General features: G+C 39.0%; 1 protein-coding gene across 3 annotated transcripts in view; it reads right to left on the bottom strand.

The window, feature by feature from the left end:
- Positions 1-837: 837 nt before the first annotated feature.
- The window catches only part of TMEM245 (transmembrane protein 245), a 140,776-nt gene continuing 124,171 nt past the window's right edge, over positions 838-17,442 (bottom strand). For 2 of the 3 annotated variants that reach the window (XM_074988001.1, XM_074988002.1), the window contains 4 exons: positions 14,010-14,110; positions 10,313-10,487; positions 8,292-8,486; positions 838-7,832 (listed from right to left, as the gene is read on the bottom strand). In XM_074988001.1, the coding sequence (XP_074844102.1) occupies positions 7,787-7,832; positions 8,292-8,486; positions 10,313-10,487; positions 14,010-14,110 (517 nt within the window). In that variant the 3' untranslated portion in view covers positions 838-7,786. Of the gene's footprint in view, positions 7,833-8,291; positions 8,487-10,312; positions 10,488-14,009; positions 14,111-17,442 lie in introns of those variants that run through there. The other variant, XR_012644536.1, reaches the window with a different exon arrangement.

The raw sequence follows: 17,442 nt of genomic DNA, 5'->3' as shown, positions 1-17,442 counted from the left end.
CTTTTTCCACTTCTCCAGGGCTTCTCAAAATCCCAGTACAAAGGGGAGAAACTACTTAGCTTTTGTGGTGATGATGATTCTTTCAGCCGCATTCCCCTATGGATGCTCCTCAGTATGTGGCGTCTGCATCCCTGCACTGCTGATGGGACATCTTCAGTAGCAGTGTCCACCGAGTCTATAGATATGGTCTCTCTCCTTGTACCATGCCACTATTCAGTACTGATCACACTACTCTGGCACCAAAGGCTGGCTGTCAACTGGGCCAAATTAATTCGCTAGTGTGTAACCTACAGAGTCACTAAACCCCTTTGTTTATGTTAAACAGCAAAACACACCTTATCTTTTAGGTTGTGATCCATTTCCAATAGGATCTGGCTCACACATGTAATATAAAGAAATAGGTCTCACAATAACATAGTATATTTTTTATTATTGAAAATAGACATATGTGTTTGTTCCTAATTAAATGGAGGTTGAGAGCAATGATTATGCACATTCCTCTCACATGGATACACAGGAGAAAACAGACTAGTTGTAGTCACCTGAAAAAATTATTTTAAAATCTTCTCAATAACGGAGCACACACTGTTCCACACACACTGCAATTTGGGAAGCTTTAGAGGGCAGTTTAATTAGAAGAGCTTACATTTGCTAAAAATGTCTTTATCAAATGCACACACCCAAACACCACTGACCTTACCAAGCTGGAATATTGCAAGGTTGATCTTCAATCTCTGCATTTCACATCCATTTTAAAGTTGAGAAGAACCACAAACTGGATTTGACCATTTGGGTTTTATGGGTCATATGAAATGCTCTCAAACTCTGCTCTGCAATAGCAGATTACTGTAATTACTGTTGCCTATAGAAAGTCATACTAAAATACACCATTACAGAGCACGAACTTCTGCTAAGTATGAACATTAGTCTCAAGGGCATCCAGTGGGGTTATTCTACTGTACCTATTTGAACAATTACATCCAGGAATCTACTCAAATTTATCATAAGGCTTATTCAGTTCAACTATCCTCTCATTCAAACATTCACAAAGACCCAGGCTTTTTTCAAAGATTCAACACAGATTTTTATTTCAAAGCATATTAAACATTGCGTTTTCAAAGGACTGTGATGTGCACACAATAGTATGTTAAAAGCTTTTAATAGTTGACACAAGAAACCCGTGTACTAGGCAAGAAAATGTTCTGGAGTACTCAAAAATATATATTTTTTTAAAATAATTATTCAGGCTACTCAATAGGCTCTTACCAATAGCTACTGATATTGTTCCTTCACATATCGGAACAAGGGCTCTCTTTTCCAACTACACATGCACTAACAATTACTATAAAACACCAATTCAGGTATTGTTACTTTGGAATATAATTCATATTCTGAAGATGTATCATGTTAATTGATGTACACGCATTTGTCATGACAATGGGTAGTAGAAGTTACTTGTCCAAATCCCCAGCAATAATTTGAAATTGGAACAGACATCTCAAGGCAGGCACAAAAACTGTTGCTTTGTAATTCAAAAGATCTATGGTAACACTAACCAAAAACTCATCTCAGAAACCAATGTTATACAGTAAGAGCCCAGTTAGCTGGCATTCAGACAACTGGCGCATTTGGTTAAACAGCCAGCTGGGGTGCTAGAGTGGGACCAGCTGGCCATTGCCTGGGCCAGGGAGGGAAGGGGGAAAGTGGGGACAGCTGCTGAGCCCCAGCTCTAACAACTGGCATATTTCATAAAGCTTATGCTGCACAACATTTTGGATTTTTTTTAGCCAAAAATATTCAGAAAGAAGGTATGTTTCCCTCCTACCATAACACCAAACATTGGTGAGTAAATATATGCTAATTGCTTAGCTCTTACTTCAAAAATAAGGTCTTAATTGTCACTGAATGTTGTAGATAACATTGTATTATTTTTTAAAAAAGGTGAACATAGGACTGAAATTAGTGCATGTGAAATACCTCAAACTGATGACACCAGAAACTGAAGACTTCCAGCCACAGAACAAATAAGTTGTAGGCAGTAAGAATGCAATATTTCCTGACACTTTTTTGACAAGGTACTTTTCAAAGAGGGCTGCTTTCAGCTGAGACTAGCAGCAGAAAGGCCAACTGTGGAGGGTTTGTTTATTATTCCAGTGCTAACTCCTGCATATCAATTTGTTTTTTCATTTAAGAGACTTTTGTTTCGATGTAACTCTGTATCATGCTGTTACATTCTGACTATGTCAAAAATTTGCGCAGGGAATGAAAATTATTTTTTATCAGAAGTTAAAGACTTTGCTATAGTTCACCCTCCTCCAGTGATAAAAAAACAAAAACAAAAACAAAGCCCAAGGCTAGACTGAGTAAAACACTTTTAAAGCCAACATGCTGAAAACCCATCAGAGTCTGAAAAAGAACATACTCCACTGAAAAGGTGCAAAGATCTGAATGAGAAGAAACACTTTCCTGAATCAGACTGACTCCTGTAGCAGCATGCATACTGAATCTTGAATTTATCTTAAAGGCAGAACGCAATGATCTCCAATTCTAGTAAACCATAAGATATCAAATACTAAAACGTTAGACTACAAGCAGGAAAAGAAAGTAGTCTTAACATTTAAGGATTTGAAAACCCAGTATTTCATGACCTAGTAAGGCTAGGAGTACTTTGATAGGCAGTGCAAATACTTTCAGGCTCTAACTACTGGTTCTTGAGCTGTTACCAGAACGACTGGTGGTGACTAGTTTTGTATCACGATTATATCCCACCAGTTTATTCAGCCATTTGATCAGGGTATTTCTAGCTCATCCCCAGTCTCTTTACCTATTTATTGTACACTATATTGAGTCAGTTACAGAAAATGTCTATTTCCATTATATATAGGCAACAAAAAATTTAATTCCTAGGCAACGCAAAAGGAAGTTTGTCAGTTAATAATTTAAACAAAAAGAAACTGTTCATATTAATGCAGTTTTGTTTAAAAAACTTAATGGGGAATTCTTGAATAGCCTCACTACTTCTTGAATTACTACTGATTTTTAGGAACACTTAGCTCATTTTTCATACATCCAAAGATGGTCTTATATTTCCTGTTTTACTTTCAAAAATATTTGTGGACATTCATTGAAAAGTATGAAGGAACTCGAGTAAAACTTACTGTAAAAACCAATGCCACTTGAAAGATTAAATCCATATAACTTGAAATCTTTAGGCCATTTTAATTCACAGAAGTTTTTGGAATGAGAGGGGCATTGCATCACTACATTCTGTACTGTAATTCACTGGAGTGCCAAAAGAGGAAGAGAAAATACTGTTTTCATGCTCATAAGAAACTAAATAAGAAAAGGATGTTCTGTAGAAGATCCATCTATAGATTTATGGAATGTCAATGGCAGCTAGAGGAGGAGACCATTATTCTCTTTTGAGACTACAAGGCCTTCCTGAAACGGTCTACAGAAAATTAAATGCTGTCTATCCTCTTTTCAGAGTAGTTACCAGGAGTCCAGCACTGTGCTCTGCAGTGAAGAGAACTGTGTCTAAGCAGACATATTGCTCAGATTACAGTTAATATATGGATTAAGGCAGTGGCGGGACAGTCAGCCACTCATTGAACAAAGTTCAGTCTTGGACTCTTGTGTCATGGTGTCCTTCCAGCCTCAGTGCATTAATAAGTCTGCAGGGGATGCAACCTTATAAGTAGTCCAATGACCCTAATTTTAGTGAATCGCATTGTAGCTTTTTTTTTTTTTAAGATAGGGCGTTTAAATGTGGACAGAATTTTCTTCTAAGTTTTTTTTTAAAAAAGTGCTACTGTTTAAGTTAAGTTCAGCCTTTTAAAAGAGGATTTAACATTTTTGCTGTGATAACATTTTTTGGAAATAGAGATAGCATTCATTATGTTCAGCACTGGAGACAGCAGTTAAATTTTCTATTTTTTTTTTTATTACAGTCTGCAGTTTAAGAAATTACTGATTTCCTAATCCAATAATAGCCAACTAAAATTCATGTACCTAAACCCTCCAATTTAATAAAACAGGAGGAAATAAATCTACTAAAAGGTGTGCTAAAATCTATTTGTACCACAGAGCTATTGATAACTTTGTTCTTGCTTACTTGGGATAAATTTAACATGCTAGAAAGACAGAACAGCAACATGACTAACACATCTTATTGTCACCATTATTCCACTGCTGAGCACCATCTAAAGAAGACCAATAGAAAGTTAAGCATTCCTTTAACAACTCACAAAATTTATGGATTTTCTACCTGCACACACAGGCTACGTCTACACTACAGTGATCTGTCGACAGAAGTTACTGTTGGAAGAGATCTTCCAGCAAAACTTCTAGCAAAAGATCACGTCCATGAACGAAAGCAGATGGGAAGAGCAACCCGCTCTGTCAACAAAGAGCGGCCACACTGCCCAGCTGCTCTCTCGACCAAACAGCCAACCAGAAGCTTAGCAAACAGGGCTGCATAGTGTACCAGAAGCCCTATCTGTCAACAGAGGGCCCACTGGAGCATCAACGCAGCTTTTTTGTCAACAGTTCTATTATTCCTCATCATGGAGAGGCAGAACACTGTCCGCGGAAGTGTCAAATTTTGTCAACAGACTCTCGACAAAGCGTATTTTGCGTATGGGCACTCCATGAATTTTTGTCGACAATACCCTGGTTTTGACAACAAAACTTCCTAGTGTAGACATAGCCACAGTGTTTAACTTACCTAATATACTAGAAACACCATATTATAGTAATGACACACTAAATTAAGCCTCTTTGTGCTAGGAGCCATAAACACCCAGTAGAGGGAGGTCCCAATTCTGAAGGCCAAAGAAGTGCACAGAAAGGACGGACAAATAAATTTTTCTGGGCTCTAAAAGTGGGTTAAAAATTTTCATAAAAAGTATCACACTCTGAACTGTTTTCTTTCCCTCTCTCTTTTTCCTTTTAAAAAGCATGGAAAAATTAGTTTGGTAATTTATACGTTGCTTGGAAAGTTGATTTAAAACAACATTTCAGACTTTGTATATTTCCATAAATGAAAATGAATTTGTTAAAAACAAAACCGTGCAGGTCATTAGTTCCTAGTGACAATTTTGTTTTACACTGACAGAGGCATCATGTTAAAAACATATACTGGCTATTCAGGAAAGCATACTTAAGGCATCTATATATAAAAATTCTGATTTTTTTACATTTATTAAGTAAGCATATGCGTGACTAAGTATTTTGACATTTTTTTTAAATGCAGCATTTACTCATTACTATATTACCATTGAGCCTCACGCATCTATGCCTTTGTTCTTCAGCTATAGACAAGGCATAAAGTATTGGATCTTCAATCTAGCTCTATCTGATTTTAATAAATAAATTAGCCTTTATTTAGGACATAATTGTCTGGTAGGATGGAAATGATTGACATCACAAATTCAGTAACATACCATATATGAAAGATCAGGTTAGAAGTGAACTTGCTATCTAATGTAGAAAACATTTTGTGAGAAAAGAGCAACAAGGGAAAAGCGTAAAAATATTAAAGCTTATGGATTCTTGATAGTTGTATGCATTTTTCTCTGAAGTGACAACCCTCTTCAAAACCTGTGCGGGTATATAGTGACCTGATAAACCAAAACAGACTCATAATGCCGCTCAGCACAGTAGAATACATGAATATAACAAAATGTAGCAGTTTCCCAAGAGCAATTATAGTCTATTATTCATTTACTGGTTTATGTACTACAAGAATAGTGACATTCTTAGTGAGATCCTGACTTTTTTTTCATAATTGTCAGTTACAAAGCAAAATGATGTCAAATAAATTTATGCCACAATAGCAAGGATATTTGAAGTTCGGGCCATTACTTCATTCATAAATATATACTGTGTCAATCCACTGCAGCACACTGACATGATTTCAAAACACAGCAATACATAGGACACAACAGAAGGTGTTAAATATGAAATCTCTTTGCATTAGCAACTTTAAATCACAGCTTTCAGGTAAAATTTACGAAGGTGTGTCACACTCTCATCTACAAATTGTACCTGCAGTTTTACAAATGCAGAACCTGCATGCAGAACCCTACATTTACACATAAGTTTCACATACAAAACTATTTGAGACTATTTTTCAAAGGTCTTTTCTTTAAATATTTTAATGCATATTCCTTATCAGTTTATTGGCAAACCTACATCAGTACTTCTCTAAGTACTAAGCATACTGGACTGTTTTAGAGTGTGGTTTAGATGGAAACTAAAATTAATTCTTAGAAATATAATCTATAAATACACGCAGTGTCATGTCAAATCCACAGCAATCTACAGTGACTCCCCGCACTTGGTTGAGCAAGATCCCTAGGTCTAATATGTGGTCAGATTTGTATTCTACCTGTTTTATAATGCAAAGAGACAAAGTGCATGACATGGCCCTTATTTTGCACAAATCAGAAAAAATAAACCCTGACATATATTCAAGGTACAAATCACTCAGGTTGCACGGTACAGAATAAGTTTGCTCTGGTATTTCAAACTTTATCTGTCTTTTGACTTTAAGAACCTACACAAAAATACATTTAATTATTTGTTTTGGTGCTAATAAACCACTATCTCAAACCTGTATCAATAACCAAGTTATGAAAAGCCTTCAGTGCCACTGAAAGTGCAATTTAAGGGCAACTACAGCTTGGGGAGGAAAAGCTCTAGCATACTTCAATTTGGTGCCCAGCACAAAACTTGTTAGGAATGTAATCTCTGCATGTCATGTGCTTTTCCCCTCTCCCCCACACCATCTAACACCTTTTTATTATAATCTCGATAAACAGGAATAAAAAATTGTGTGAACACAAACACTTTGCATCTTTCAAACTCTGTAATTAGCTATGGAAATCTGATATTACTTCTGCCTGGAAATATTTAAGTTCTTTAATATAAATTCGGCAAGAATCCACTGGAACTTCATGTACATCATCTTACTGGGACCCTGCTGTATTAATTAATTGTTTCAAATCAATAGACTAAAACAAACAGAATACTAAGTTTAACTGCAAAAGTAAACGTAAGGATTAAATTATTTTTACAAATACTCCTATTTCGCCAGAGGAAAGCCCACACAAACACAATCAGAAAGTGGAACCACCACTCTCTTACAGCACAAACACTATCAGTGTATACATAAATTAAGCTTCAAGTGTTATTAATTGAATGGTGGACAGCATGCTTTTCAAAGAAACGCTTTGAGAAGCAGCGTATAATTACACCGTATTTTCTTTTAACAGCAGGTACTTCATCCCTTGAAAAGTTTCAGCATTTCTAGAGTAAATATAATCTTAGAGGAACTGAAGATACCAGCAACAAAAGACTTGTAGTTTAGCTTGCATAAGATTACTAAAAGTCTAATATAATGCAAACACCCAAAGAAATAAAAGCCAAGTTACTCATTTCAGCAGATGGTATCCTTGACTTGGTGGATATGACTTGTCTTTCTTGAGACCTTTCTGTGAAGAAAAAAAACACTACAAACAAGGCATCTGAACTTTAAGTCTGAATTAACATGTCAAGTGATGGGAAGCGGACAGTCTCTTGCAAAGGCAAAGTGCTTAATAATGTAAGGCCAACAGATGTGAGGTTCTTCTTTATATATATATATATATATAAACTGTGCTTCACTCTGAGCTGCCACTAGGCACAGCTGGAAGAGGGACAGAAGGCCATGACTGTTCTGAACTAAATCCAGGTAGAAGAGAGCAATAACTTCACGCTGATGAGGTGCAATATGGTGTAAATCTCACTCCATGTCCATTTTCATCTCCTCAGCACTCTCGCTAGATGGCCTGAAAGAAAATAGTCACTTACAGAGGGAGAGCAAACAAATGTTTTTTTCACAACAAATCGAATAGGATAATAAAAGGTACAATTACAAGATTACTGTATATCAAGGGATGACAAACCTGGGAAGTCTTCAACAATCACAGAAATTTACCATGGGGCCTTATTTATTTTTTTGCCACATGAGTAGCCCCCATTGAAAAATAACAAAATCTCCATATTAGTGAATTGCAGAATCAAGCCCACATTTCCTAATCTTGTCACTCTCCACATTATTTATATCAAAAAGGTGCAGTCAGATTCTTTATACTGCTTTGCAAGCCACAATCCACCCTCTAGTTTTTATTTCTAGAATATTACAGAATAACCCATTCTTCCTAAAACCTACAAATAGACCACAATTTATAGCAGGTTTGTTCTTACAGTCTGTGATTCATTCCACACCACACTCATCTATTACTTACTGGTATATCTGCAAAGGCCATGGTGTTTGTGATGGGGTAGGAACTGAATTTGTTGGACTCACTAACATGGCACTGTATATGTTAGAGGCAACCACCAGTATACAAAGTAGTATGGGTCCTATGATTGCTCCTTCCAGTCCTAGGTAATATGCTCCACCAGCTACTGCAAGGCCAGTCAGGTAGGGATGGCCACCTCTGGAATTACAGCACAAGGAAGATAAGTTACCATACAGCAATATTTTCTAACAGCAAATAATATTTATAAAAATGCAGTTTGATTATAGAAAGATTTTATCATATCAAGCTGATATAAACTACAGATTGCTATAAATTTTGCAAGTACAAACATTCTAGTATCAATTAGTTTTGACTTTGGTTATGTCCACAAAGCAGACAAATTCCACATATCAGAGAAGGAAGACACTGTTCCTACTAGCTGATTCTAGGTAGGCTTCAGATTTCAAAATGACATGCTAAATATTAATCTTAAAACATTGTCCTTGCAAAGATATTTGAATTACGATTAGTAAGATCGCTTGCAACATTTGTCTTCATGTAACATCTTAACAGTCTCTAAATTTAATTTGTTTTTTTTTCCTCCCAGAGTGGTAGAAGATAACAAATGAAAATATCTAAAGATACTCAATTTTAGAGGTCTTACTTGTAAAGCATCATGAAGCCATTTAAGGAACACAGGTTTGGGAGCAGCCTAACAAATGCGCTCTAAGATTGTAGCAACTGTCTCAGAGACAATGCCCTTATATGTGAGATGGCCTGGCCAGCGCTCCTACCCGTTTCATACATCAATACTAAAGCTGCCATTCTATTATGCCCAGCTGTTACCAATCAGCTCGTTCTTTGGATACCAGGGCACAGCATCCAGCCTGTCTTACTCACAGAAGGGCTCCCCTAACCTCCCACAGCCTCTGCTTGAACCAAAGCCTGCCAGAAAAGACTTACACAAAGCAATGAAAAGGCAGGGAAAGGCACAACTAAACCTCTTTGGACTAAAGGTGACAGGATTAAGTTAACTCCCCTTGTCTCATTTGTATCAAACAGGGTACAGAAAAGCAGGGAAGCTCTGCATGATGAGGAATCTCTGCTCCAGTCACCCCTGCACACACCCAAGCTCAGTAGTTATCAGACCATTTGTACTAATAAATCCTCTGTGAATATCCAAAGTACTGCTCAACTGCATTATCAGCATCCTCAAAGAACAGCCACCCACAGCCAGGAATGATCTGTTCCTATTTTCCAGTCTGACTAAAAGCTTTGATATTCCCCCTTGAAACATCAGTTGTCACATAACCGAATCTAGCTGTTTTCCTTCAAACCATTATTTCTTCCCTTACAAAAATCAGTACCCACACTCAAGTAAAGGGTTCTAATGCCTGGGGCCAACAGCTGCATCAGGTCCATTGGGAATTCATCTTCTCCTCACTGATCATGCTGGAGACTTGGCCTCTACTACCACTCTGGACCCTCAGTTACCATCACCACCTGATTCATGCTTCAGACGGGCGAGACTCATCTCTCTCTCTCTCTCTCTCTCCCCCCCGCTCTCTGGGTATAGCCTTCTGTCCCTGACTTGTCCAATCAGTTATAGCTGGCTAAACCTGACTTTTGTTATAAAATTTACATTAGATTTAATATACCCTTTTTTGTCAAGCTCCCTTTGTATGGTTACTAGATAGAAGTAAAAAAGTTACATGGTTAAGTTGGTTGCTTCCCTCTCTCATCCCCTCCCTTCCTCCCATACTGGATGTTTTTGGCTTCCCCATTCAATCTGAAGCAACGCTCCTCATCTCTAAGCTAAAGATCCCCACAGCACCCAAAACCCTTTAGGAGTTGCTCATCAAGTTGGTTACCAACAGAATTTTAGTATGAATGTGGGTCTAGGGACATGAGGGACCTGGGGCATATAAAGGACACTGCCTACTGAGTCCAAGAACATAAAAAGAGATCAGCTCTATCATCAAGAAGTACAGCATGCTTTCAGAATTCTTCAATGAGACACTTACCCTGATATATCTGAGTAGATAGCTGTGTCTACAAAGTATGTTGGCAACAGATGAAAAACTAAGAGCAAAATGGCTTTGCATCCTTCTCCTTGGGTGAGCCATAGATCTAGAATTGCAGGTACTGCTGCCCAATATGTTCCCAGAAATGGAACAGCTCCAAGGATTGCTGCCAATGCTAACATAATAGAGTACAGAATAGATTCAGACATTAGGAAGGAGAGATCTGAAAACATAATACTTTACAAAAATAGTTAGGCTCAAATTCTGCCACCTTTATCAAAACAGCCGCATTTAAATCAACAGGACCACTTGGAATAAAAAACAAATTTCATACACCAATAATGCTGTAGTAAGCAATAGAGTTTTTTTTTAAATTGTAGTTTTTATTACTGCCCAACACTTAACCTTTTCCAGCCTATTTTCAGTTGCTTATAACCTTCCTAAACCTGTACAATTTCAGTGGAAAATCGTTAATTGCATGTGTCAGTCTCTGGCAGGCCTTTTAAAAGAATGCATTAGCCATTTCCAAGAACGAAGTGATGAAAAAATTCTTCAAACAGCTCCATGACCCCATGTTTTAGAATAGCAACTGGAAATCTATCATGGATGTGCATTTTGCTGTCCCCCGGAAATCTGCCGAAACTTGACTTACAAGCCTTTGAAGAGAGTCAGTCTACACATGTGAACTGACATATTTCAGAGAATTTAAGCGCTAAAAAAAGATTCTCTTGTTACTGAGCATGCTTCAGATTCTTTCAGCTCTTAATGTCAGACTAGGTAGGCAACAACCCTACAAACAGAATGAGCATACTTCAACTCTTCCCAGCTGGTGTGTGAGTGAGAAACAGGTTTGTTCTATGTCATCCCCACAGAGCTTGTGCACACTCTAGCCCAGGGCTACACAGGCAAAGTTTTAGGTGCTCTAGGCTGTATTGACGCCAGGCAATGATGCTGACACCAAAGCCCCTCTCTCTTGTGCTCTCAGTGACAACCTCCAAATAGCACGTTCAAAGTATGGCAAAAGGTAGCAGTCTTACAACGCAAAAGGGACATAAACTGGACTGGAAGTAGATTAGGACAATGTCTAGTGAGCCTGAGACCACACAAGGAAAATACGATTACGTACTTCTTGAAACTGTTGCTCACATCCATTCCAATTAGGTGCGTTCATGCATGTGCACAGTGCCCAGAAGATTTTCCCACAGCAGCAGCTGTAGAATTGGTCAAGGCACCCCCTACACAAGAGCCCTCAGGGTGTCCACCTGCGGAACCCTCCCCTCCTCAGTTCCTTCCTGCTGGCTACTCTGATAGAGGGGAAGGAGGCTATGTGCTGGAACATACATGAACACCACAACTGGAAGAACTGTTACAAGAAGATACATAACCATCTGTTCTTAGAGTGCTTTTTCATGTGAATTCCACTTTGGTGACGCATAGGCGAAAGGTCAGGTGGTGGGGTAAGAGCCAACAACTGACTGTAATAACACCCTGAAAAAAGTTTCATCGTTCCTGACTTGTTACGTGATGGCGTAGTGAGCAGTATATGTACGGATTGAGGATCATGTAGCAGCCCTACAGATTTCATGAGTAGGGATCTGAGCTAAGAAGCTGTGGAGGACATGTGCATGCTAACAGTGTGCGCTGTGACAGGTGGCAGGGGAACCCTGGTCAGTTTGGAGCACTTTTTAGTGCAGGATGTTACCGATGCTGGCCTGACACTGGCTGCATCTTCAACCAATAGCTGGAAAAAATTGCTGAATGGTCTAATCCTATCTTGGTAAAACACTAGTGCCTTGTGGACAACTAGAGAATGCAGCCTTTATTCCCTGAAGGTGGAGTGGGACTTGAGATAGAACACTGGAGAGAAATTGTTCTGACTGAGATTAAATGGGAGCACCACCTTAGGGACGAAGCTCTTATCTTCAAAGAAAAAAGTATAAGGTGGTTCTGATGTGCGGGCTCTCAGTTCAGTCATCCTTCTGACTGAAGTCATGCCTACCAAAAATACTACCTTATAAGAGAGGTATGTCAAAGAACAACCTGCTAGTGGTTCAAAGGGCAGAACCATAAGCTTACCGAGGAATAAATTAAGGTCCCAAGGTGGGACTGGTTGATGAACATGAAGATATAGCCTATCCAGTCCTTTGAGAAACTGAGAAACCAGAGGGTTCATAAATATGGAGCATTTCATGGGACCAGGGTGGAACAGAGATAGCTGGTAAAGGCTCCCTTATCAACAGGAGGAAGAAATCTTCCTGCTTCAGGTTTAGGAAGTTGTCCAAAACTAATAGAATTGAAGCCCTCATGAGGGAAATGTGCCTCTGGGCTTAATCATAGAACCATAGAATAATAGAGCTGGAAGAGACCTAAAAAAGCCATCGAGTCCAGCCCCTTGCTCTAAGCAGGACGAAACTCATCAGAACAGCCCCGCCAGGGCTTTGTCGAGGCAAGAGTTAAACACCTCCAGGGATGGAGACTCCACTACTTCCCTGGGTAGACCATTCCAATGCTTCACCACCCTCCTAGTGAAAAAGATTTTCCTAATGTTCAACCTGGACCTTTCCAACCACAACTTGAGACCATTGTTCCATGTTCTGCCGTCCGTGACCACTGTGAATAGCCTCTCTCCAGCCTCTTTGCAGCCTCCCTTCAGTAAGCTGAACCTGTTATCAAGTCCCCACTCAGTCTTCTCTTCTGCAGACTAAACAGTCCCAATTCCCTCAGCCTTTCTTCATAGGTCATATGCTCCAGCCCCCTAATTCTTTTGGTCGCCCTCTGCTGGACCCTCTCCAGTGTATCCACATCCTTACTATAAATGGGGGCCCAGAACTGGACACAGTAATCCAGATGCGGCCTCACCAAAGACTAATAAGGAGGAATAATCACTTCTCTGGATCTGCTGGCAATGCTCCTCTTGATGCAACTTAATATGCCATTAGCTTTCTTGGCTACAACGGCACACTGTTGACTCATGTTCAGCTTCTCGTCCACGACAACTCCCAGATCCTTTTCTGCAAAACCACTACCGAGCCAGTTGGACCCCAGCCTGTAACAATGCTTGGGATTTTTCCGGCCCAAGTGCAGGACTCTGCACTTGCCTTTATTGAACCCCATCAGATTTCTTGCAGCCCAGTCTTCCAATTTGTCTAAGTCAGTCTGGACCCTGTTCCTATCCTCCAGCGTATCTACCTCTCCCCCTAGTCTCCCAGACTGAGAATTGTTACTGTTTGACAAGGGGCGTGTCCCTGGTTGAAGGGTTCCTGCTGCCAAGAAGAACCTGTCTAAACTTGTCTAAGCTGGAAAGTGGGAGTCAGTGACTGAGCTTCCAGTCTGTGAGATGAAGAGACTCGAGATCAGGAGGTTTGGTGGGGAGACGGCGGTGGCCGAGTCACAAGGTCCCAGTGGAGCAGCAATGTGATGGCGTCTCTAATGACATGTCATGAAGCATCATGTGTTCCCATTTGATCTTCAGAAGTACCCTCTGGAGCAGTGGGACAGAGGGAAAAGCATACTGTAGCGGGCCTTGCTAATGGCCCTTAATTCCAAATGCTTAAATTTGAAACCTTAACATGACTTTAGCATAATTTTCATGTGTAATTTCAAGCAAAGCTCATTATACTATTTAATCAGTACTGGCACTATATAAAAGATAGGTAGTTATCACCTCTAAATAAACAACATTTGCTTTGGTTCTTACCTGATGGTATGAAGACGATATTAATTCCAAATATGGTGTGAGTCAGCCAGGTGTACAGTCCATAGAACCCAGCCATTTTGAGAGAAGCATCAAACACACCTCTAGAATGATCAAAAAAATCCAATTAAACTGCTTATTACAAAAGGGGTTGGGGGCGGGGGGGGAAGAGAACAACACACATCCATGTGAAAAAGCACATCATACAACTAGTGAAGTAAGTTACCTGGTTTAAATTTCTATCGATGAATATATTATCTATTAGTTCCCTAGGCCAAAGGATGAGCATTCATTTTGTTTGCTATTAAAACAAATAAAAAGGAGTTTCAATGTACTAAAGAATATTTTCTGATGTTTAGGGTTTTATTATGGCATTGCTCTGGGCCCTAGCCAGGAACTGTTAGTAAGAATAGGTACTGTAGACTTGTTTAGATTTAAATTGAGATAGTAAAAAGAGAGGACTTGGGGATCTTTTCCCTGAAATTTAAAAAAATATTAATGAAATATGGACTGGAAGCTTATTGCTAATTAATGAACATGTGACCCTACTTTTTTCATCCCCACTGTCTTTACAGCATACATTTTCTACAACCGGTCCAGCGTTCTGGCCCCTTACATATTCCTTTTGTGCTTCCAAATGTCTGATTCACCTTTTCTCCAAAGAAGCATCTTTTGTTTGTGAGGAATAATACTATTTCAAGCTTACCAGATTTTATCTTCTTCTGCCTGTACCTGCTCACTTTCTTTTATTGGCCCTTTTCATATTCGTACATCCTTCCACTCATTCACACACTAGTGTATATGCTCACATCAGACCACTGATCCACCGGGATGATATCCTGTCTTCTATTCCAATAATTAAGTATCTCATAGCCATTAATGGATTCTATCATGCATGTCCCTTTGCATATGGAAGTATTTTCCTGATTTGACAGACTACTAAAAAAATCAAGTTGTCTAAGGTCATATGGGAAGTCTATGATTGAGCTGGAAACTGAAAACAAGCTTTCTGAATCCATGCCCAATGAATTAGACTCAAGCCCATCTACTGGTTCCTCTATCCAGCAGCGGTTAGTGCTTTACAGGAAGACAAATATTTATCTACACTGAGCTTAAGTGAACTTTCCAGTGCTACAGGAAGATTTGAAGTATTATCATACCTTGTTTACTACATGTGTTTAAGTCAATTGTCTTGAAACCTGTGCTTAGCATCTGCTATAATGTATCACACCACTTCCCCACCACCTTTATCATTTTACTCTCTGAAGCATAAGGCTCATTTTCCCTTGTATCAGTACCATAGCTTTTCAATACTGGAGAAATATATCTAGGTTGTTTTAAAAAAATCCTGAAAACTGTCTTAAATTCATGCAGATGTAAAGTGAACCAATTAATTACACATTACATAAAGCATCTATTTTTCATCTTCATGAAAGTTTCCACTTTCTTTGGGTGTCCTTTTGCTCAATGAGGTAGGGCAAAAAGCAATAACTGATCCCGTTCCATTGTACTATACATTCTACTTCTGTGTATGCCTCCTTTCCAAAATAAATTACCCTAGTCCCCACAGCTTTTATTCTGCATTTAGTATTTATGCCTCTACTCAGTCTCCATTTTGTTCTATGAATGAACACAAATGATATTCAAGCTATAGGTATATTTATCCCTTTAGAAAAGCATCAGAATATTTGCCTTTTATAAATCACTGCTGCTGCAAACTGGGGAAAAGCAACTTCACAGTATTATACAGAACCACCCCATGAGCTTGCCCTCAAAACAAAACTCCATGTATCATCCTGTTACATTGTCACTCAAGCTGTAACAGTTTCTCTTTTAGTCAAGAGTCTGCATAGATCATTCGCCAATGTGGCACATGGTCTACCTGTTAGCTTAGGATCTCTGTGAGGATAGAAGGGAAAAACAGAAACGGAATGAGATGTGCAGCCAGATGAGTAACAAGATGGTACAGATGCTGGGAGGGATAGCACAGAATGCTTCAGCGTGGGTGACTACTTCTAGAGCTAAGCCCTGCAAGAGTCAACCTTCACACCACTCTCAGGTATTAGTACAGGTAGGTAAACTTTTTTGGCAAAATGAAAATGTTTTTAAGTATATGCATTTTTTAAGTAACCTGGAACTTTTGGGTGCTATGATTTCAAAACAAAACAAAACATTTTTCAGGACAGACATGCCATTACCAATATTTGGTGGTTAGAGAGAGAGGAAACACTATCCTATAGACTTTAGACCCCTGGGGATGGCACTTGCAGTTTCACTTTATCATGAGTATTTATTATTCTACGAACTGCTGTTACAAAACAACGGACCGTCACTGGGCGAGAAAATGAATAATTCTGCAGTTTGATAGCTGTGGCACTTGTGATGCAGGACATCCAAGTTCAGGTACTGCATCAGGGATTAATTATGTATACCCAGAGAAACAGCTTCAACAATATGAAATCTTAATCTCCCTTACTGCAGATTAACCCCTTCACTTTTTATCCTGGGTCCAGTGGGCCTGAAGAACAACTGATCACCACCTTCTTCATAACATCCCTTAACATTTTTGAAGACTTACGTCCTCCCTCAGTTACTTTTCTCAAGACTCTATATGCCCATTTTTTAAAGAAACTTAACACATCGATCAGTTTTTCCTAACCTTTTATAGTCTGTGTTGCTCTCCTCTGGAATCTCTCCCATTTGTCACGTCCCTTCTAAAGTGTGAACACAGTACTTTGAGATTTCATCAGTGCTGAACAGAGTGGAAAAGCTACTTCCCATATCTTGCACAGTACAATTTTGTTAGTACACACCAGAATGTCTTTGTGGCCCATAATAACCTCCAGATTCTTTTAACAGTATTACTGCCTATCCAGTTATTTCCCATGTAGTACGTGTGCTTGGATTGTTCTTTCCTAAGTAGTTCTTTGCACTTGTTCTTTAATGAATTTTATCTGACTGATTTCAGACCAAATCTACAATTGTCAAGGTTGTTTTGAATTCCAATCCTGACCTCCGAAGGGCTAGCAAAACCCTCCTGGTTCAGGTCTTCCAAAAATTTTATATGCATGGCTTCCACTCCATCACCCAAATCATTAATGAAAATGGATGGGACACTATAGGGCTCTTTTGCATATTTGGCTTAATCTAATTCTTGATTCCCCCCCTCGCCCCCCTGCTCTCTGATTTGCTCACCTGGATAATTTTTTTTTCTGATTTGTCAACCTTGATTACTATTTTTGCTTCTCTATGCCTTAAATATTGAGTCTGTTCTGGTATGGCTATAATCTGAAGAAGCGGGTCTGTCCCACGAAAGCTCACCTAATGAATTATTTTGTTAGTCTTTAAAGCACTACTTTACTGCTTTTTTGTTTTGATATTAATGAAAATGATGATTAGCACTGCACTGCTGAGACGCCAATAAATCCATCCTAGG

This window comes from Carettochelys insculpta, chromosome 2, assembly GCF_033958435.1.
Source record: "Carettochelys insculpta isolate YL-2023 chromosome 2, ASM3395843v1, whole genome shotgun sequence".
Taxonomy (NCBI): Eukaryota; Metazoa; Chordata; order Testudines; family Carettochelyidae; genus Carettochelys; species Carettochelys insculpta.
Note: the sequence above shows the minus strand (reverse complement) of the source record. Positions and strands in the feature narration are given on the sequence as shown.